At 51.8% G+C, this 22,509-nt stretch overlaps 1 protein-coding gene across 6 annotated transcripts in view; it reads right to left on the bottom strand.

Annotated features, from left to right (window-relative positions):
• Positions 1-3,564: 3,564 nt before the first annotated feature.
• The window catches only part of TMEM164 (transmembrane protein 164), a 154,930-nt gene continuing 135,985 nt past the window's right edge, over positions 3,565-22,509 (bottom strand). For all 6 annotated transcript variants that reach the window (XM_059158736.1, XM_059158737.1, XM_059158733.1 and 3 more), the window contains 2 exons: positions 6,383-6,483; positions 3,565-4,701 (listed from right to left, as the gene is read on the bottom strand). In XM_059158736.1, the coding sequence (XP_059014719.1) occupies positions 4,495-4,701; positions 6,383-6,483 (308 nt within the window). In that variant the 3' untranslated portion in view covers positions 3,565-4,494. The remainder of the gene's footprint in view (positions 4,702-6,382; positions 6,484-22,509) is intronic.

Genomic DNA, 22,509 nt, shown 5'->3' with positions numbered 1-22,509 from the left:
AGGTCGGCCTTCTGCTGCAGGGATCACAGGAGGGAATGTGTGTGCAGGGATTTAGCGCCTTTCCGGGCACACGGATGTAGCCATCCTTCTACAGGTGGAGAACCGGGGGACGTGGCTCGGCCTGAGCTAGCGGTTCTGTGGCCCCAGAATTGCATGGCCCTGGCTTATTTATAGCCTGGCCCAGTGCACCTGGCGGGGCGGGGTGCTGGATGAAGCCAGCAGATGTCCCCAGAAGACAGTACCCGCCAAGAGCAAAAGACCTCCTGTGTCGCTGGTGGAAGCAGGCAGCATGCGTGGGAATTTCCGGGTGCACGGCTCCCAGGGCAGAGCTGCCCTTTGGTGGTCCACCACGGTGTGGGGCGCGAGTGGCCCCTTTGGTCTCCTTTTCAATGCAGAGGGACTTCCGAGAGGGTTCTGGGAAGGAAGCCAAGACACCTAGGTTTTCATAAATCTTTTAATGAGAGTAAATGAAGAAAACATTGTAACATTAAGTTCCATGGTCAGGGGGTCCTTTATTATTCGGGGATCTTCAACCACAGAAACACCTAAGACTAAAATTCTAGAATGCTAGGTACACAAATTAATGACCATTTATTTCCAAAGGTGACTGCAGAAACTATTTCCGTACACAATCAAAGGCTTTTATAAAACAGAGAAAACACATTACCAAATGCCCCCAGGGAAGTGGGCAAACTGGTTGTGGGGTCGGGGGTGGGCAGCACAGAGCACCTGAGAACCAGCTTGGCAAAAATAGTCCCCCTGCTGCTGTCTAGGGGGCTTGAGAAGACTGGTTCTACAGGGGGCCCCCAGGAGGGGGTCTGCGGAGTGCCGGGGCGTCTGCCCAGAACGCAGCAGATTCACCTGGGGATGGGGGAGGAAGGAGGAGCGAGCCCAGGGCAGAGGCGTTTGCCAATTTCCTGGCAAAAATCAGACTATCGTATTCTCTCTACCACAATAACACGGATACAAACGAAGAGTTCTTCATAGTACGAAACTCACACCCAAAGAAAGCCAGTTCCCAAAACAACAGCTTTGCTTGAGATGACTTTTGCTTTGCTTTGTTTCTTGCCATGAGGAGCAAACCAGTGTACAAAAAAAAAAAAAAAAAGTCATAGACAAGAGCAACCACAAGTGACTAGGTTTTCCTGAGCACAGACTGGTTCACTCTATATACAGAAGAAGGCGGCTCACTCCCTCTCGCGGACTCTGCCCTGTCTGAGAGGGCAGGGCAGGGCAGGGCCTGCGGTGAGGGACCCCTCTCCACATGGGGGCCTGCTGATCTACCGAAACCAGCACCCGCATCTTGTCCCTCGTCTCCTCCCCCACTGCCCCCGCAGGCTCCCAAAGAGGACAGAGAACTCTGGATCAAAGGCAACAAATCCAGGGGGGTCTTTGTGGCCCAGAGAGGGAGAGGAAGGACTTTCTGGTACCCCCACCCCCACCATGCCCCAACACCAGTGCACAGAGATAGACTGACAGTTTGCGGTTGGTGAGGAGGAGGGGAGCTGGGCCCACACCACACAACGCTGAATTAGCAAGGAGTACGGACAGCAGAGCCCCGGCGGAGGCTAGGCTGGAGGTAGCAGACGGCCAAGTCAGCCGACCGTCCCGCTCGACCCCACCATCCTCCAAGCAGACAAATGAACCCGTTCCCGGGCCTCTGGGAAGAAGATGGGCCAGACCATATTTGGTGTATGGAACCAAATACTGGGAACAGGGATGGGGCTGTAAGCAGGCGCTATCATCTCTGCTATTCTGAGCTGCGGCCTATGCTCTCAGACACACTCTCTCTCTCTCTCTCTCTCTCTCTCTCACACACACACACACACACACACACACACACACGGTGAGCTCCCCCACGCTGGCAAATGGCATCTGAAAAGTTGGCCAAGGTGGCTAAGGAACTTCCTTGGTGCCACCAGGAAAGCCCTAGGCAGGAGCTGGGAAGCCTGGGCCCCCTGGCACGGGAGGCCACCCTCCAAGGCAGGCTATCTTAGGTGGGCTCAGACCATGTCAGGTACTCGCCACACCCCAACCCCTTGAACAGAAGCTGCGGGTCCCCATGCAGCCCGCGGACTTGGCCCCCGCTCTCTTTCCTCTGCCTGCCTGTTTCGGAGCCCCCCTGGCCCTAGGGCTCCCCCCACCAGCTCCCTCTTCCCCTGACAGGTGGAGCTGCCTCTGCCCCAGCCAGGCGCATGGCTTCTTTCCCTTCCTTCCTTCCTTCCAAGCAGCAGAGAGGACCAGCCAGAATGGGGCACCAAGCCACAGCCCAGGGAAAAGGTGAGCTTCTAGAAGCATGCCACCGCTGGAAAGACTGGGCTGACTGGCCACCCATGCCCCAAAGACAGGGAGGAAGGGCGAGCGTGCAGAGTCTCTGCACCACTGTGGCATTTGGATGCCAAGCATCCACCTACAGGACTCCGTGTTCTGGAAGGAGACAGAACGTGCCACCAGGGGCTCCTCCTGTGACATCCTTTCAACCTCTCCTTTTGTAAAGAGCCGAGGGGCACTGAGGCCTTACATGTTTTCTTATCAGTCATCCCTACACGCAGCAGCCCGGTGACCACCGGGGTGGGTCCAGCTGCTCAAGAGGGACCCCTTCTGGAGGACAACCCTATGGTGAGAGACGCTGAGACAAACTTGGCCAAGCCCTTGCGGGGAGGGAGAGGCAGAAAATGGAGTATGTCATGAGGAGCTCAAGGGGAGTAAGAGTACTGGGTGTTCTCCCTCTGGCCCTTCCACGTCCTGGGAACTCATCGTCCCCTGTGCCAGCAGCCTCTGCAGCACAGCGGTTACTCCTGCAGCTGCTTCCCAGACCTCACCTTGCTCCAAGAGACTCTACTGCACCCTGTTGCCTTCTGAAGGTCTGTTTGCTCAGATCACGACCACTGAGTCACTGAAGCTCAATCTAGGTCTTTACAGTATAGTAACACCTGGAATATGGGACCCAGACCAGGACTACGAAGTTGCCTAGAGTGGGGCAGGGGATAAGCCATAAGAGGAAGTCATCGAACCACCTTTTCTGTTCTTAGGCAAACCTGTTCTTAGTTAAAACCCACAAGGAGTCAGCAAATGCCCAGCCACTGGTTCTCTCCTTGAAGCCTGTGTGACTGAGCTCAAGTCTTTGTGCCAAAGGTCTTCCTTTTGAAGCACTTGAACCTGCACTCATGATTTCTTGGTACCTCCTTTGCAACCCAGACATGGGCTGTGGGGGTGGGCCAGGTGGGCGGGGAAGCATGTGATGCCCCACCATGTGAAACAGTTCGGCATGGAATCTGGCTGCGATGATGATACATGGCCCTAGGGTAACAACACCAACAGGATCTGTATCTTCCCCCAACCCAGGATGCTGACATCGCCTGTGAAAGCACAGAATGCATGGACAGGAGCCTCTGCGGAGATGGGTTCCTGACCCAAGGATTCTCTGAGTTAAAACATCCAAAAACAAGGGAGAAAACAAATTAAAAAAAAAAAAAACCCAAAAAGCAAAAAACCCAACTCCAGCTCACCCTTCCCTGAAGCTGCCTTTTAGACAGAGAGAGAGAGAGAAATATTTAAGGGGTATTCAAGATTAAAATGGCATCTACTATCAAACATTCAACTAAAATGGAGCATATGCTTCAAATCACAGTTTTCTCAAGTTATCACTTCCATTGATTAATTTCTATCGTTCACCTCTGATAGGGATATGGGTCACTTTTTGGCTCCCTCAGGCAGAATTTACCCAGGGTCCTGCCTAGTAAGAGTGGTGGATATTTTCAACTTATTCACTTTGGATCTGCTATCCCAACAGCTCTCCATTCCCTTCAATGGAATCTAGCCTTGGGGCCAAAGAGTGCCCCCACCTCCCACCACAGGCAGCATCTTGGAGGGAGTGGCTGGTTGGCTGCTTGCTTTGAGTCATGAGACACCAGTGGGAAGACTCTGGCAGGTTCTATTTTGGCCACGAGCTGGGAAACCCCTTGGCTCTCGGCTTGCCGCTGGTGTAGAAACAAGGCCTCGGTCCCATTATGGTGGGGGCTGGGCTGGAGACAAATGGGGACCCCAGAGTAAGCCTGGAGGTCCCTGGCAGTGGAGAAATGAAACCCAACCCAATCTCATCACTTCAGTGCCAAGAGAACTACTGCTTGTTGTTCCCCCTCCCCTCAACCAGCTGTCATTAAAGCACCAACAAGCAGAGTGAAAACCACTGACTACCATCGCCTACATAAGGCCACTAGGAGCAGGGAGGAAGAGCCAGAGGGGAGGAGGAGGAAGAATCCAGCCCTTGGCACGATCCCCCACCCCCAGGCTCTAGGAGATGTCCTGGGGGTTAGAGCTGGGAAAGGAAGCGTGGTGGAAGAAAGTGACAGAGAGGAGGGGAAAAAGAAATACACTAAACATCCTACTGCCCTCTCCCCATGATTTCATCAAGAACTGGGTGTTCTCCAAGTCAAGTCAGGACTTGCTTCCTCAGGGAGAAAAAAAAAAAAAAAAAAAAAAAGACAAGCACCTTCAGTCTATTTTCTTGGCTGGAAGCCGGAGCAAATCCAGCAGATATTTACACAAGGGCCCAGCCATGTATGAGAACAGGATGACCAGCTTCCCGTGGGTCATGGTCATGAGAGTCTGGTGTCCCGAGGCCCAGATGCGATACCAGGGGCCGTAGAATGGGTCTGAGATGGCCGGACACAGCATGTTGTTCAAATTCACTTCGGTGACCTGCAGGGACAAGGGAGGTAGAGTGAGCGTTCACCATCCTGAGGCTTTCTCTGGCTTCTGCCAGTTCAGCCATCTCTACCTAATGGGGGGCTAGACAAGGAGGGATTGACCAATCCCCACCTGTTCATGATGGGATTTCTCTGTCCTAGGGTTTTGGGGGTGGGTCAAGGCTAGAGCCCTTGGGAGGCGATGGGGGAGGCCCTCCAGTGGAAAAGCTGTTTGGCGTTGCTCAATCTTGCCTTCCCATTGGGTCCAGAGCCTGCCGTCATTCCTAAGCATCTACCACGTGCCTAGTCCCCAGAGAGGTGTCAGGGGATGACAGAACAGTCAGTGACATGGTCCCTGCCTCCACTTATAACTGGCCACCAACTGAGTCGGTACAGGCAACCATATCGGACTTCAAACCAGACGGTGCTCACCAGGTTTCCCCCACCAGGAGATCTGGGGGAGTCCTCAGAGAAGATTTCATGAAGGAAGTGGCACCCTGAACGGACTCATGAAGGATGGATGGGGGTCATGGCGTGGAATGGAGCGAGCAGGGCCTTCCTTGTAGGAGGCACGGCCTGACCGAGGCCTGCAGGTGGGACTGAGCATGGTTTGTATGGTGACATGAGGACACGGACCCCTCTGGAATCAAGCAGTCCCAGTGGAGAGCGCTCAGAGCCAGATGTGAAAGTCATCCTGTTGCCTTCCTCAAATGTGGGAGCATTCATGCCACTGGCCAAGAGCTCCAGCTGTCCCCCAGGCAAACCAGAACAGAGCAGAATGCCAGGGTGGGGAAGAGAAAGGGACTGCTCCTCCAGAGGCACTGGTGACCTCGGTCATGTGCCTTAGTCCGGCTAGGCCCCACGAGGCCCCACACGGCTGATGCTGCATTCATGCCGCTCGCACACAAAATCAGACACGCTGCTCCCGTCCCGAAGATGGCTGCGGCACCTGCCTTCCACAGCCCTTCCAGCCCATTCACGTTAGAGACACGTCCTCACCACCTCTTGGAGAGGCTGGCGGTTTGGTTCCATGTCTCAGAGGGGGGCCAGCTCGCTGCCCTCGACGGGGAGGTGACTCACCCAGAATGGTGGCAGAGCCGGGACTTGAACTGGGTCTCCTGACCCCCCACAGGCCCGAGTTCTTCCTCCTTCACTTTGACACCAATATAGACAACCATGCACTCAGCAATGTTGGGCTCTGGATAACTCAACTACTGAGTCCAGCCTTCATCCACGCTCCGGGCGGGTCTGAACACCCCAGAATACCATGGGAGTCACCCCGACATGGCACTTCCACTGGCCACACAGCTCAGGGCCTGGAAGTCCGCCCAGAATGGACCTAAGGTTGGAAACCTCCTCTCTAGGCCCAGGCCAAGGTGGAGGTCCTGCCTTCACCCCCCAAGGGGTATGTAACAAACCACTTTCCAGCCGCGGCTCGCTGTTCGCAACCCAAAGGGCATCTTTGCCTCCCCAGGAATGAAAGAAACGGTCAATACTGTAGATTTCCGAAAACCCTTTGGAGAGGCCCAGGCCATGGTGCATAAATCAGCAACCCAGACACAACAATCTGACATCCTGGCCTTTGGCATCTTGTATTTTCGAAACAAAACGATACCCTAGCGCCAACCAGGATTATGAAGATTTATGGAGAACTCCGCACAGAGGGGAATCAGAGGGGACCAAACCAAACTTACCAGGCCCAGGATCTGTAAGATGCTGAAGTGGTAAAAGAACATGAGGCCAGTTGAGAGAAGGGCCCACCGGAAACTGCTGAGGGGCTCTGGGGTGTAAGCACCTGGAGGAAAAGGGGACACGGTGAGACTCACTTCTCCTTTGCTCCTCAAGGTTACAGATGCTGAGGCCGCAGCCACTGCTGGCCAACTGCCCCCTGTCACTACTTAGAAGATGGGCCCGCTGACATGCCGGGGCCGTTATGGAGGGAGGATTTTTTTTTTTTTTTTTTTGGATGATGAAAGGAATGCATGATCGTTAGAAGAAATTTAGAAAATGTCACAGGAGTGGCAATGAGATGGGGAAAATGTAGAGCAACACATCCCGGGCCCTCTACTCCCCACATGCGGCGCTGCAGGCTTGTGGGTGTGCAAGCTGGCAGGACTGCCCTATGCCTCAGGAGTTGGTTTGCTTTCTTTTTTTTTTCTTTTTAATTACTAATTGGAGTCTAACTGTATATATAATCACGCATCCTTCCCTTTCACACTGACTTTCGTCCTTCCCTCACGTTTCTAGAGAAAGAGCTCTTTGGGGAAGTGTGGCGGCATGGTGGTTGGAAGGGTCCACTTTCATGGGCCACGGATTTGGGCTCAAATCTAGATTCTACCACGTCTGGGCTATGTGGCCCTGGAAAAGTTGTGGAAACTCCCTAAGTCTCAGTTTTCCTGCCTGTAGAATGAGGATACCAGTCCTACCCACTCCTTAGCACTGTGGCAAGGAATAAAGGGAATAAGCTACCGGATGCTCGTGGTCTAGATTTGGGTACCATGTGAGTGTTCCACGGGTGTGAGGTGCTACCATGATCACACTTCCAACAACGACAGAATGCGCTGTATCCAACGGCTGTGTCACTTCCCAACTGTTACCCAACTCCTTCCCCCACCCCGTAACAGCAAGAATGATATATTTTCCCTCTAGCCTCCCCAGGGATGAGCCTCCCGGGAGGCTTGGATGCATTCCAGAGCTGGCAGAGCTGGAGTATGGCTTATAGGATGCTGTGGGGTGTCAGTCGGAATGGAAGGCTTGGAGATGGGGGTGCTCCAGAATGAAAGGAAGCTGGAACCCTCCATCCCAAGCAAGTAGGCGGCAACATTACACCCTGGAGTAGTATCTTCCCAAGTCAATCTTTCACTGATTCACCCATTCATTCACCAGTTATCAGGCACCTATTACGTTTCCAAGCTCCGTGCTAGCCTCTGAGGTATAGGAAGATAAAGAAGACAGGCTCCCTATAATTCCAGACTCCTAGTCTGCAGGGGGAGGCAGACATGCCAATCAAGAATTAGAACACAGTACAATGGCGGGATGCCTGTGTTCTGTGCCCCATTATCAAGGGAGGACAGAACTCCATTGGAGGCAGAGGAGGGGGGAGGAAGATGTAGGAACAAGGACTGCTTCTCAGTAGACGGGGCACAGAGCAATCCCAAAGGACCAATGGGACTTAACCAGGGGCCCAGGCATTCTAGAGCCAGAAGCTTGCACAAAGACAGACATGCAGACATGAGCCCTGGGTGTAAGGCAATTCAGAGAACTATGGGTAAGAGTTGGGGCCGCAGTGGAGGGTGTGGCGGGGTGGTGAGCAGGAGTAAGACTCGGATGTTGGTTGAGGGCTGGCTTGGGCTTCAGCCCATACCTGCAGGGTCATGAGCCCCGATGCCACAAGGCTCAGGTAGGTAACTGGGAGAAGAAAGCCTGTGCGTGCCCCTTCTAAAGATGGCAACCACCACTCGGCTCCATCTAACCACTGCCCCACTGGAACATGTTCCCAGAGTTGCCAGTTTTTTCAGTTTTGCAAGAAGAGCCAGAAATACGAACCTGTGTGTGGAATTTCCTGATTTTTAAATGTTGGCAAATAATTCGAATGTTTTAAGAATGCTCAACGGACCAAACAAAACATGTCTTCTTGGATGGATTTCAGCACATGGATGGTGAGCTTGGAGCTCTGCTGCCAAGCCACAGGAAGGAGCAGGAAAGTGATGTGATCAGACATGTGCTTGACAAAGGTCCCGCTGGCTGGTGCAGGGGAAGGACTGGAGCAGAGAACATCGAGGCAGGGAGACGGATAAGGAGGCTGCGGCAGGAACCCAGAGAGGGAAAGGGACAGACGGCCCTCAAAGTTCATGGAGGCAGGGCTGCAGAGAAGTCGAAGGAGATCTCAGCAGATGTGAGTCATGGATGCTGGGGAGCAAGGATGAGGATGGACAAATCTAGAAAGGCCTCTAGCTTGGGCCTCGTTGGGTTGATGGTGCCATTGATTGTGATGGAGAAGAAAGGGGAAGGCAAGAGGAGGCAGAAGGCAGGGAGACGATGAAGCCAATTTCAGACATATTGAAATCAAGGCATCTGCGGAATATCCGAGTGGACATGTCTCAGTCAGTTTCACTCATCTATAAAACGGCATGCCACTGCCCACTTCATAAGGTTGTTGGGTAGAGGAGATGACTTAATTTAAGTCACGTCACACACTCACTGGAGAAGATGGGGCTGAACATCCAGATGTAGGTGTCAGCAGCACCCACTAGCTACTAAAGACACAAGGGCACACGTGGACTGGGAGAGGAAGGCCAGAGGCAGAACACCAAGGAACACCACAGGGGCAGGGTGGGGTAGGGTAGGGTAGGGTGTGGCAGGAAGGAGTGAGGTGGGGTGACTGAAGCCAGGTAGGTCTTCTGGGGGAAAAGCTCGGGCTGATTATGGGCACATGAGCCAGGCTCACAGCATCTGTAAGTCACAAGGCCCTTGGAGGGCATCAAACTCATTCTTCCAGGTTAGAGATGGAGACACCAAAGGCCAGGAGATTTGTGGTGCCACCGCCAAAGTAAGAGCAGGGTGCTGGGCTCTCAGACGCTGCCAGGCCACTCACTGCTCAGTGCCCCTGTTGCCACTTGTCCAGACCACCACCACACCAATTCATAAGGTCTCCTTCCATGTCTGCTTTCCTCTCTGGACCAGAGCTCCACGGGGAGGGGGCCCTTGTTGAATTCGTTTCTGTGCCCCTAGCATCTAGAACAGCGCTTGGCTTGCAAAAAGGCACTGGGCTGCGCACTGAAACTTTGTGCACCTTCCTGTTTGCTGAATGAATGGGAACCAGGCACCCTGTTGTCCCCCTGGCTGCTGGGGTGTTAAGGGGAAGAGCGGACCTGGAGGACCCGCAGGCGCCTCTCAAGGCTGGACCTATTTCCCTCCATCCTCTGCTTGGCTCCCCCTAGTGGCAGCTGCGCAGCAGTGACCGGTCCCGTGGGCCACGGGGGCCCCTGGAGGAAAAGGACAGGGGCGGGCAGCCAGGAAGTCCTCAGCCTCGAGGTAGCTCAGCCACCGACCTGGGGAAAGCCGGGATGAGGCCCTTTTCCTCATCATGCTCCTCCCTGCCCCGCAGGCCCTGCCACACGCTATGGGGGAGAGGCACACTCAGACACAGCCAGGGGTCCACGTTTTCACTGCCCCTTGCCCCAACCCCCACTTTCCTACAACCACTTTGGGTTACCCCATCCGCCCCACACCAGATTGTCAGTTCCATGAATGAGGGGCTGTTTCGGAATCCCCCCTTTACCTCCAGCACCTGGTACAGAGCAGGCACTCCAAAATTCAGCCCGGTGTGAGCGATCAAATGGCAGAACCCTTCCGGAGAAATCATTAAACTCTATACAACCCTTTGGCCTGGCAATCCTACTTCGAGGACTTCTGTCAAATACCTAAAGAACCCAACAGACCACCCTTATTTGCACAAAGATATTTACACCTGCGCCACCTGTAACACTGAGGACCTGGAAACAAACCAAGTGAGGAGATAAGGTGAACTCTGGCTCCTTGGTATTGTGTGACCACCATTCAAATGACAACCAAACCATGCGCGTGAGGAAAAGTCCCTGGCTGGTAGTGGCAGATGTCGAAGGCAGAACACCAAACAACATGCCAGGGATGGAAAATAGAGCTGAAGAGGTGAAAACAAAGGGCTTGGAAGTGGACAGCCCTGGGTGTAAACCCCCTGCCTCCCACCGCCTGGGGTCGGGGCAGGGGGACAGCGGTGTGTGTGTGGGGGGTGGTCCCTGGGGCAGATCCTGTTGCAATGCCCTCTCGGACTGTTTCCTGTATGAAGACTGGAGGTAACATCCACCTCTCAGGGCCATAACATCCACCTCTCAGGGCCTCCAAGTAGAATAAGAGATACAGAGAAGTAAACAGAGCAGCTTGCTTGGCACACAACAGGTGGCTGCTACTTTTATCATGGAGAAACCACAGCCATCCAAAATCTCCAGAAAGAAGCGATCTTCTCTGTGAAGGGCTGGGGGAGGGGGGCTTGCCTACGGTTTCCACTATCTTTTCACTGTTGTTGGTTCTTTTCATTGTACAGATAATCAAAGATTCAATTTCTCAGAAACTTAAAAAAAAAAAAGGAAAAGAAAAGAAACCAGAAAGAGAGCCAGCCAGGAAGAAAGCAAGCAAGCACCCTGAGAATAAATGATCCACCCCACATAGATATATGCAAATGGTATGCACACACACATCATTCCTTTTTTTTCTCCATATACCTGAAGGTGGCCCTTGGGATAATCCGAGTGAAAAACTAGTTTTCTTCTAAGGGAAAAGAGAAACTTAAGCACTTTTGGAAAAATTAAACACATAAAACTTTTTTTTTTTCTACTCTAAGAAAGAAATGTGACATTTTCCTGCTAGCATCATGTATCCCAGGAGGATAGAAGCATTTCATCTCTAAAGGTGGGGGGAGCGAAGATAATAGCTTTTTCTGAAATCGATTTCTTCCAGAAGGAAGCATCACACGTGCTGGGAAAGAAGTCACCTGCACCACCAGCGGCAGCAAAGACAGCTCCCGAGAGGCCTCCTGTCCTATAATCCCACCCAGGAAGGACTTAGACCAAGGAGTTGAGGCTGGGCAGGCTGGCATCCTGTTCTCCGGTCTTTGTCCTGCTTCCTTCGACCCATTCACTTCATCCAATGCTGGGCACCAGATCCCATGGCTAGGCGGTGGGGACAAGGGGACAGAGATAGTCCCCACCCCTGATAACTGCCCGGCACTTACAAGTGAACAGTGAGGGGAATGCCTAGGTGGCCCAGTGGGTTATGTGTCCAACTCTTGATTTTGGCTCGGGTCTTGATCTCAGGGTCCTGGAATCGAGCCCTACCTCGGGCTCTGTGCTAAGTGTGGAGTCTGCTTGTCCCTCTCCCCGTGCCCCTCCGTCCACTCATGTCCTCTCTCTCTCCAACAAATAAATAAAATCTTTTACAAATAAATGAGTGAATCACGAGATGGTGTAGGCAGGTAAGCACAGGAAGTAAGGGGGCACAGAGGAAGGGTAGCTGGAGACGACAGCTGAGATGGGTTTTGAAGCAGCACAGGGAGGAGCTGGGGTCGGAGCGTGCAGGAGGGAAGGGTACTCCACGTGGTGGGTACAGCCTGCCAAGAGGTGTGGAGGCCTGACGTGGCACACTGTCTGCATGTCATCTCAAGCAGGTCTGTGTCACTGGAGAATAAAGTGGGAGGGGACACATGTCAAGGGCTGAAGCTGGAGAGACCAGCGAGTGGGGTCAGGTCATGAAGAACATCATTCGCCATGGTCAAGAACTTGGCCTTGATCCTGAACATGACGAGATGCCACTGGGAGGTTTTACACAGGGGAGTGCAGGTCAGATTTCTGTTTGGGATGGCTAGGGAGGCAGGCCAGGCAGCTTCCAAGTGTATGACTTCAGAATTGACTACAAGTCTTACTTCAGTAACTGAGTTGAATTAGGGGAAAGAGTTCAACGCGGAATGCGCTGACACCAAATTCCTATGGGTTGTCCCCGTGGAGAGCTTGGGAGAGGAATGGCATGGACAGAGCTTGGAGCAGAGAGATCAACGAGAAGAGTCCGTGGACTGAGAGTCAAGTACCGATCACTGCCAGAAGAAAGTGGACCCCCTGCCCAAGAAGACAGGACTGAAGGCAAGATGAGCCCGCCAGCCACACGTGACAATTTACTCAAGAAATTAAAATTAGATAAAACTAGAAATTTGATTCCTCAGCTGTGCCAGCTGCATTTCTAAGTGCTCACATGAGTAGTGGCTACCCTACGGGGCAAGGCAGAAGCACAACGTTCCCACCATTAACGAACATTCCACCGGGACCACACTTCTCTATAGAGGTAGAGACCAACACCTCCCCTGGCTTTAGTGACATGCTGGCCATGTACTCTCGGCAATAGCCATTTCAGGAAAATAGTGACATAGGAGCTAGGTGGTCAAAGCTAAAGAAGGGTTTTTTCAGGTGTACAGGAAGGGAATTCCAGGGGAAGGGAACAGGATCTGCAAAGGCACAGAGAAATCATTACTCAAATCTCCAATACTTCACTCACGTCTCTGAATGTCCCCTTCATCCTGTGGCTCACACCCACCCTACCTCTGCCCGCGAGGAGCCTGCTTCCCCTCTGGCCTTCAAAAGCAGCCTCACTGGTTTTTCTCCTTTGGCCCATGTAGGTAGGGTGGGTAACTTCTTACTTTGCACTGCTGTTCCCAGACCACGGGCCCCCCTCTTTCCCTGAAACTTTACAACCACCATCCCATACCAGCCCACTACTCTTCCCTTTTATGGCGGTCTACAAACATCTGCGTCATGGCCCTCAGTATCCCTTGAGGATGTCAGTACCTGGCTTGGTAGCACTCTCTCCAAAACCATCCCTGTCCTACTTCTTGATAATTTCCACACATGCCTGGATGAACCTTCTAGGGCCCTGGTCTCTCGGTTCCTTGCCCTCCCCCCAACTCCTCAGTCCCCTTGTCCTCTCCAGCACATCAGCCACTCACTCCCATGCTCATGCCTGAGACCTGAGAATTGTGAAGATCTGCAACCCCCTCTAAGTCAAACATTCCTGCTTCAACTACGACTTCTTCTCTCAGGCTTACACTCTCACCCTGACCCCGACACTTTGATGCAGCCAGAATCTGTATCAGTGGGTCCCACCATCTCTCTGCTGTCTCTCGTGGCTCCTGCTTCCCTCCCTTCACTTCACAGCGCCTGTCAGGATCATACTCATCTTGGGGGGGGGGAGCCCAACAACCCAGCCCTGGTTAAATTCCAACGTGTTCCTCTTCCTTGCTTGCACCCACACAGCTGAATGTGTCTGGAGAAAAACAACAGCGCTGACTGTTCTCGCTTCGAATTCGTGATCACAGACCTCAAGTGCAGCCTTCGTGTTGCCAGGCAATCACGCTTTACCTCCCTTGTCCATTCACTCTCTCAGGCAACGATTTCATATGGTCTCCTCTCTTCTCAAACCTCCCATAGGGCTAGCCCATCCTCATTCTGATGATGACCTTGCCTCCTACTTCACTGAGAAAAAAAAAAAGAATCAGGCCAAAAAACAAACAAACAAAAAACAACCTCTTAAATCTGGGGTACCTGGGTGGCTCAGTCAGGTGTCTGCCTTCGGCTCAGGTCATGATCCTGGAGTCCTGGGACCGAGCCCCTCATAGAGCCCCCTGCTCAACAGGGAGTCTGCTTCTCCCACTGCCCCCGCTCATGTTTCTCTCTCTCTGTCTCTCTCTCTCAAATAAACACAATCTTTAAATTTTTTTTTTCGTAAAGCTCTCATGATTGCCTCTAACTACGTACCTGCCTCAATGACTGATGCGCTCTGCATTCACCCCTCTTGCCATGGATGTCCTGCCCAAGACCCCAGCCAAGGCCAGCCTTCCCCTTTGTATCCCCTAGTCAGTACAGTCAGTATCACTACAGCCGCTGCAAACACCTGACTTGGCTTCCCCTTCCGTCCCCAGCCCCTCTTTAGAGCAAAACTCCTTGAAAGATTCCTTTATACGTGGATCATCCAGTATGGCAGCTACTGGCCACGTGTGGCTACTGAGCCCTCGAGAGGTGGCTAGTGTGAACTGACATGAGCTGTTAGTGTAAAATACACACTGGGTTTCAAAGGATGTGAAATATCCTGGTAGTAATGTTATGCTGGTTACATTGGAATGAGAACATTTTGGATATACTGGGTTAAATAACATACAAGAGATGTTAAAATTAATGGCACCAGTTTCTTTAACACTTTCTGAGTGTGGCTACTAGAATATTAGATTATATTCACACTCACATCTTTTTTTTTTGGACAATACTTGTCCATACTTTCTGTCCACAATTCTTCTTATCCCATTCTCTCTTAACCTGCTCTAATTAGGCTTCTGCTCCTACCTCCCCCCTCCGCTCACTCCCCCCAAAACGGCTCCCAAAACGGCAGGGTCACAAATAACCTGTCCACTGCTGAATCCAACGGTCAATTCTCAGGCTTTTATCTTACACATCCTCTTGTTCTGGAAACGTTCTTCGTCTGGAGTCCAGGATACTGCTCTCCCTTCATTTTCCTCCTGCTCCACAACCGGCTTCTTCTCTGTCCTCTCTAGCAGTTCCTCCCCCTCTCTGTGATCTCTAAATGATGGAGGCTACAGAACTCGGAGGTTTTCTCTTCCCTATACGCTTTCAATCCCTGAGCAGTTTCAGCCGATCTCATGGCTTGAAGGTGATCTATGCACTGATGACTCCAACATGCACATCTCAGCCCGGACCTCTGCCTCGAATTCCAGGCTCACACATCTCACAGCTTTCTCAATACCTGCACTGGGATATGCAAATGGGCATCTCCCATTCTTGAACCCAGCTTCAGACCTTAACTCCTATGGTAGATGATTACCGTACTGGCTCCCAGTAAGTCATACCCTCCCAGTATCCACACCCTCATGGGCTCCTCTCCCACGCTGATCAGGCCACGCGACCCATGTGGCTCAGCCATGCAACTTGCTTTGACCCACGGAATTACATCAAAAAAGTTGCCAGTGGAGGTGTGATAAGCACCTGTACCCAGGAGTGTGCCTTCTTGGAATGTGGCCCTGAGAGCCCCATGCCATGAAAGGCCATGAGGATAGAGAGGGGCAGCTATCCCGACTGCTCCAGGCGAGCCCAGGCAAGACCAGTAGAAAACTATCTCAGTCAGCAAGGGCTGCCATAACAAAACACCATAGACTGGGTGGCTTAAACAACAGACGTTTCTTTTTTCAGTTCTGAAAGCTATAAAGTCTAAGATCAAGTGCACAGGCAGGTTCATGTCTAGGGAGAGCCCACTTCCTGATTCATAGGACGGCCATCTTTTTGCTGTAGCCTCACAAGGTGGGAGGGGCTAGGGAGCTCTCCCATTCATGAGGGCCCCGCCCTCATGACCTAATTGAACCCCAATTACTGCCCAAAGGCTCTATGTCCAAATACAAGCACACTGGGAGTTAGGATTTCAACATAAGAATTTGCCGGGGCTGGGGCACAAACATTTGGTCCATAACAATGAATGACCCAGTCAACCCACACAGTTGTGAAAAATAGGATATCACTGGGGTTTTTTTTGGGTACCTCTTAATCCCTCTTCACCAATTTTGCCCATTCCCCCCAAAGCCCCTTCCCTCTGGCAAGCACGAGTTTGCTCTCTGTATTTAAGAGTCTGTTTTTGTTTGTTCATCTACGTTGTTTTTTAGATTCTACATATAAATGAAATCATATGGTATTTGTCCTTTTTTGGGGCTTACTTAGTAAAATACCTTTCAGGTCCATCCATGTTGTCACAAATTGCAAGGTATCCTTTTCTTATGGCTGAGTAATATTCCACTGTGTGTGTGTGTGTGTGTGTGTATCTCACAGCTTCTTTATCTAGTCATCTACTGATGGATACTCGGGTCACCTCCCTACCTTGGCTATTGTCAACAATGCTGCCATAAAAACAAGAGTGTGTAAATATTTTCCAATTAGTGTTTTCAGTTTCCTCAGATAGATACCCAGTAGCGGAATTACTGGCTTGTACAGGATTTCTATTTTTAATGTCTTGAGGAACCCCCATACTGTTTTCCACAGTGGCTGCACCAGCCTGCATTCCCACTGGCAGTGTAGGAGGGTGACCTTTTCTCCCCATCCTCGCCAATACTTGCTTCTTGTCTTTGATACTAGGAATTCTGACAGGTGCGAGGTGGTACCTCACTGTGGTTGAGACGTGCATTTCCCTGATGACGCATTATACTGAGCAGCTCTTCATGGGTCTGTTGGCCATCTGGCTGTCTTCTTTGGGAAAAAAATGTCTATTCAGGTCTTTGGCCCATTTTTAATTGGATTATTTGGTCTTTTGGTGGTTAGCTGTGTAAGTTCTCCATAAATCTTGGCTACTAACCCTTTAGCAGATATGTCATTTGCAAATCTCTGCTCCCATTCAGTAAGCTGCCTTTTTGTTTTGTTGATCGCTGTCTTCAGTGTGCAAGAGCTTTTTACTTTGGTGTCATCCAATAATAAGTCAGTGTTTTAAGCCACTATGTTTTGGGATGTTTGTTACTTCCATTCCCTATCCCCCTCTCCCCAAACCAATGAACAAGAACAGAGCCTTTCTCCTAGTCTTCCTGATCTCAATTAATGGTCTTCCATCTAAGTTACTCAGGTCATAGCCTTCAAGAGTCACCCTTGACCCCTCCTTCTCTCATATCTTATATCTGATCCATCAGCAAATCCTGCTGGCTGCACCCAATGACTCTCCTCTGGCTCTCCTGTCAGTACCCCCGCCACTAGCTTCTCCTGCCTGAGTTACTGTACACATCACTTACAGGTCTTCCTGCTTCCATCCCTGTCCCCCTGTGGTCTAATTTGAGCATAGCAACTGGGTTACCCCTTTAAAAATTCATTGGGATCGTCTGAGTCCACGGCTCAAAACCCTCCAATGGCTACCCATCTCCCCAAAAGTAAACTGCCAAGTCCTTCTTGTGGTCTGTGAGGCCTTCTATATAATCTGCCCCTCATCTACAGCACCTTTCTGGCCTTGTTTCCTACAACATAACCCCTTCCTTTACATGGCTCTAGACACACGGACCTATTTGCCGTTGCTGGAATATTCTAGAAACATTCCATGTCAGGGCCTGTATACTTCTTTGCTCTTCTTGGCATATTCTTCCTCTAGGTATCTGATGGCTCAGTCCCTTGCCTTACAAACCTTCACTCAAATGTCACATTCTTAGTGATGCCTTCTCTTTAAACGAGGCTACCTCATTTAAAACTTCAGCCTCCCTAGCCATTCAGTGTCCCTGTACTCCTTAACCTGCTTTAGCTTTTCCTCTCTGACACTTAACATCATCTGACTTACTAGACACTTCACTTGATTCTTTACTGTCTCCTTCCAAGAGAATGTAAACTCCCAGAAAGCAAACATATGTGTCTGTTTGGCTCACTGTTTTATCCCCAGCAAGTGCTTGATGCAAAGTAGGGGTTCGATAAATATTTGCAGAACAAATGAAGTGAGCAGCCCCACATGTTCGAGAATTTTCGGCAGCTCAGTATCACTGGACTATCATATAGGAGGGAGGGATAAAGAGGAGATGGGAGCCGGTTCGTGAAGAATTCTGTTTGCCACATTAGATATTTTGGACATTACAAATCACCTAGAGATCTTGGTAAAGGGCAGGTGCAGTGTGTCCTGGGTACAGATCTAGGGTCGGCATTTCTAACTGACTCCCGAGTGCTGTGGGCCCACAGACCACACTTTGAAGCAAGGGGCAGAGAGCTTGCGGTCTGGCTGCTGACTGAAGTAGAGTGAGGCTAGAGGCAGGGATTGAACAAGTCAGGCACGATCCAGTCCAAACTAAAAGTGGAGTACAGGGAATAAATTTGAGAAATGATCAGGAGGTCGAATTGATAGCATTTGGCCACTGACTGGATGTGGGGGAGAAGGGGGGTGAAGCGCCGATGATTCTGTGCAGATCTCGGCCCGGGGAATGAGTGGACGATGGTACCACTCGATGGGATGGGGACCATGAGAGGAGGTGAGGCCTTGGGAATGGGGAAGAGAATGACTAACTTAGCTTCCAACAACAATGCCATCCCAAATCTTTGTGCCCTCTACACGAGACGCCTCCATTTCGAGCTTTTGCAAGGCTATGCCCCCCAGGGATGATCCCAAGATGACCACGGATATGGGATTTCCCATTCTCACCACTGAGCACAGGCCTAAGTCAGGTTCCCCTTCATCCAGGCATTTGACCAAATGAACTGCGCCTTCTAGTCTGTTTAACGTGTAAGAGGCTGTCCTGAGGTAGATGTCCAGGTGGAAGATCCATCTGGTAACCTCCTATCCTGAGGGGCTAGAGAGCCCCCTCAGGCCATGCCGCCTCTGGCTAGGCAACTTAAGGACCCCTCAAATCTCCGAGGATCCCAGTCAGCCCTCCAACAACCGACCATGGAGTGAGGACCCTGAGCTGGCAAAGTACCCAAGTGGTAGGCCCGGCCTAGCAGCTTCAGCACTGGAGTTGAGAGACCCCGGTCCCCGTGTCCACACTCATCCGTGCGGTGCAGATCAAAACCCCTCTAAGCAGCACTGCCCCACTTGCAGGGAAATTTCAGGGCCTCTCTACCCTGCAGGAGCACACAGAAAAGCCAAAGGAACATGGAGCTATTCTACACAAAAATGGTACTGAAACCCGTAACACACCACAGCGCCTTGCACACGTTACGCGATTAGTGTCAGCAAGTAGGGGGCCACTCTTGGATCATTTGAGGCAATGAGGCCTAAGCTTCAGCCTGTATCCGAATCCCTTAAGGGAGTGGTACTCAGACTTCGGCTGGCCTCAGAAACCCCTTGAGGGCTTGATGCAAGGGAGCTTTGCAGCCACCACCCCAGGGTTTCTGACTCAGTGGGTCTGGGGTGAGACCCAGAGTCAGGAACCTGAGAATCTGTATTCCTAATAAGTTTCCCAGTTAGGCGGCAGCTGCTGCTGGTCTGGGAAGCACCCTGTGAGGACCTCTGACCTTGAGAATTTGTAGGAAAAGCAGATGTCTGGGCCCCGCCCCAGAGACCTCAGTCCAGGAGAGGGGCCCCCCAATCTGGCCCTGTCTGAGAAGCAGTGCCTCCTGGAAGCGGGTAAAATTACAATGGGAAGTACTTGCCTTAATGCTTCAAAGCATGCTTGAGCCCCAATTCCTTCCTCTTCCAGGGGGAAAATCCCATGGTCATTAGAAACTCTCCAATCCATCCCCCAGCACGAGCCTCAGCCCCTGGCCAGTTTTTCAAATTCCCCAGCCATTCCCTCACCCCATGGGCCCTGCAGGAGCCTTCAAAATCTGCCTAAGCCCAAGCCACCGAGCCTTTCCCCTGCCCTCCACCTGGCCCGCAAAGTGGAAGTGGGAAGCCAGAGACAGAGAATTTTCCCAGCACCTTAAGGCTAGTTAGTCAAGAGAGGTAGATGAGCTAATGGGCTGGGCGGGGGAGAAACAGGCAGACTGAGGTCAGTATGACCTTGGAGTCAGTTTTCAAGCCTTCACTGGCCACAGTACTCTTGTTTTAACTGTCCTAGAAACTAGCACACCGGCTGTGTCCCAACCCTCATCCTCCAAGAGGTAAGTGTAAAGCTTATCTCCAGAGACATGTGGCTTCCCGTGTAAACCTTGGGGTTCTCACACCCCAGATTCCTGAAATGTCCCCAAAGGACATCTGATCTGTTGTGCTTCCAAACACCTTTCTTACCCTGTGTCAGGCCTGAGTCCCTGGCTCCCCAATTTTGAAACAAGAGCTCCCTCTAGTGAAGTAAAAAGGGCTTTCCAAGTAGCCTGGAGGCTCCTTCATCCTGGGGGGCCCCTCCACAAGCCCCTCTGGGAGCCCCTCCAGGAGTGGGGCACAGATCCCCCTGGCAGCATGGGACACTAGTGAAACCCTCCCCAGAAGAGGGTTCTGAAGGCATAAAAGGCAAAGTGTTACAGGAGAAGCCAGTGATATGAAAACAGTCATCAAAATAGGAGAAAAAGATCTTTAACACAGTTCTCGTGTGTTTCTTCACGAATGTATTTAATGAGCTCTAGCAGCGAGTAGAACTACTACCATGATTTCAAGGCGGTGGTATCAACTTTTCTCACCCAAGTTCATGAACCCTTATTCCCTATTCATGAACCCCACGTTAAGAAGCCCTGCCTAAATAAAACCACCGCACCCACCCAACCGAAATTACCCACGGGGATGGAGAAAAGGGGAGGGAGTTCGAGAGTGGGAAACTGGGCCACCAGCCCCGTGGGTCCAAAAGCGGGGTGGGCGCTCTCCTCCACCCCTCCTGCAGCCTTCTTCCCGCCAAACCATCCCACTGGAACCCCTGGAAACCTGATCCTGGTACTTCCTCGCCCTGTGGAGCCCTGGCTCTCCCCCAGGACGCTGCTCCTCCCTCGAGCTGCTCTAAGCCAAGGCTCTTCCTCTGCCTTGTCCTGTGCTCGCAGCCAGCGTGTGCGGGGAGAATGGGGGTTGGAGATCCCCCCCCTCTCATTACTGCTTCTGGATACTTACTCTTGTCTCCTTCTTGCAAGCTTCACCTTCTGTTTGTGACCACGGTCCTGCCCCACCCAACCTCGTCCCAGATCACTCTCACTGAGCTTACAGTTCCCCCTTCACACCAGGCCTTTTCCTGCCAGTACTGCTCTGGGGGATCTCACCCAGCACTTCTAACACCCTAACCTCCAGGTCTCCTTTACTTCCTTAACTCCACACACCTGCACCTTCATGCCACCTTGCTGCCTATAACCAGCTTCAGGGAGCACCGCTGGCCAGTCTGCCTCAGTTCTAGACCTCTGACCACAACCTCCCGTGGTTTCAGATTCCATACTCTCATTTCTACTGGGCACGAGCCCGCTCACCTCCTGGTGACCTCTGATCCCTTGATTCCGACCCCACCCCCACCCCCATGGACGTCCTCCCCCTCTTTTCTTCCATACCATCTGCAACAGCATGACGATCACTTGAACTAGCCCCCTCAACTCCCAGTCGGGCACAGGTTGCTCTTTATCCCTGTCGCTCCACACTTCTCCCTACCCGCTCGCTAGCTCATCCCCAAGGGGTGGCCTACTAAGGGCAAGAACCTAAGAAACGGGATTGCCTGGGTGGCTCAGTGGGTTAAAGCCTCTGCCTTCAGCTCAAGTCATGATCCCAGGGTCCTGGGACTGAGCCCTGCATCGGGCTCTCTGCTCGGCAGGGACCCTGTTTCCTCCTCTCTCTCTGCCTGCCTCTATGCCTACTTGTGATCTCTGCCTGCCAAATAAATAAAATCTTTAGAAAAAAAAAAAAAAGAACCCAAGAAATGGCTCAAACCACACTTTAGGAGACTGGTAGGCAGAGTCATGGTACCTTAGCAAACAGAAACCATATGAAGAGCAAATTTACATAATGGGAACAAAGTGATGGACATTATTCCTATTTTACAGATCAAGAAACTGAAGCCCAGGGAGTTCAGGAACTTCGCTATGGTCACAGGGCTCATAAGCAACAAAACCGAGGTTTAAAAGCAGGTTAGTCCAGCTTCGACAGGGCCGTATCTCAGAACTGTCTCAGCCAACAGCCAGCCGCCAGGCCTGTCCAAATTTCCTCTCGAGCTCCTCAATTCCTTTGCCTGGGCTGGGAAAAAGCTCAAGGCCGGTGTACAAACCTGGCCACTTCAGATGGTCAGGGTCTGGAACAGAAAGCTCAAGTAGGTATCTAAACCAAAGCTGCAGGCTCTAGCCTCACGGGCCAAAGCAGCCTTGCTCAGCTCATAGCAAGGTAAGCACTCTGCTTCCCGTTCTGTTATTGTTCCGTGGGTGACCTGCCCTTGGTCAGAAAACCGAAAGGAGGAAAGTGAGTGACAGGATTACCAAAACCCCGTGCCAAACCCCAAACACCCCCTACTTTCTGGATCTTCAACACTATCAATCCAACCTTGGATAGATGCTTCAAACCTGATGTTCTGTCCCTCCACGCAGGCTGCTAAGCCTTCCTGGAGAAAACACGGTCACTGTACAGACCACTGCCGTAAAACTGCAAGCAAATCTGTTTCAGGAGGGTCCCCTCCGCGCAACTCACCAAATTTCTGGAGCTACACTGTTGGGACATGGTAGCACAACCATGCCTCGGTCCTAGTTCCTGGGCTGCACTAGCCCTGTGCCCTCTGCTCGGGACCACATGGAGTGAGCAGTGACCACACTGAGCACAGCAGACCTAGACCATCTCCGTCAGCGCAGAGAATTCTATTGGACAGTGTGCGAACAGTCCAGACTTCTCTCCGGCTCCCACCTCCCGC

Source organism: Mustela lutreola, chromosome X, assembly GCF_030435805.1.
Source record: "Mustela lutreola isolate mMusLut2 chromosome X, mMusLut2.pri, whole genome shotgun sequence".
In the NCBI taxonomy this organism is placed as follows: domain Eukaryota; kingdom Metazoa; phylum Chordata; class Mammalia; order Carnivora; family Mustelidae; genus Mustela; species Mustela lutreola.
This window is presented reverse-complemented; position numbering and strand designations above follow the sequence as displayed.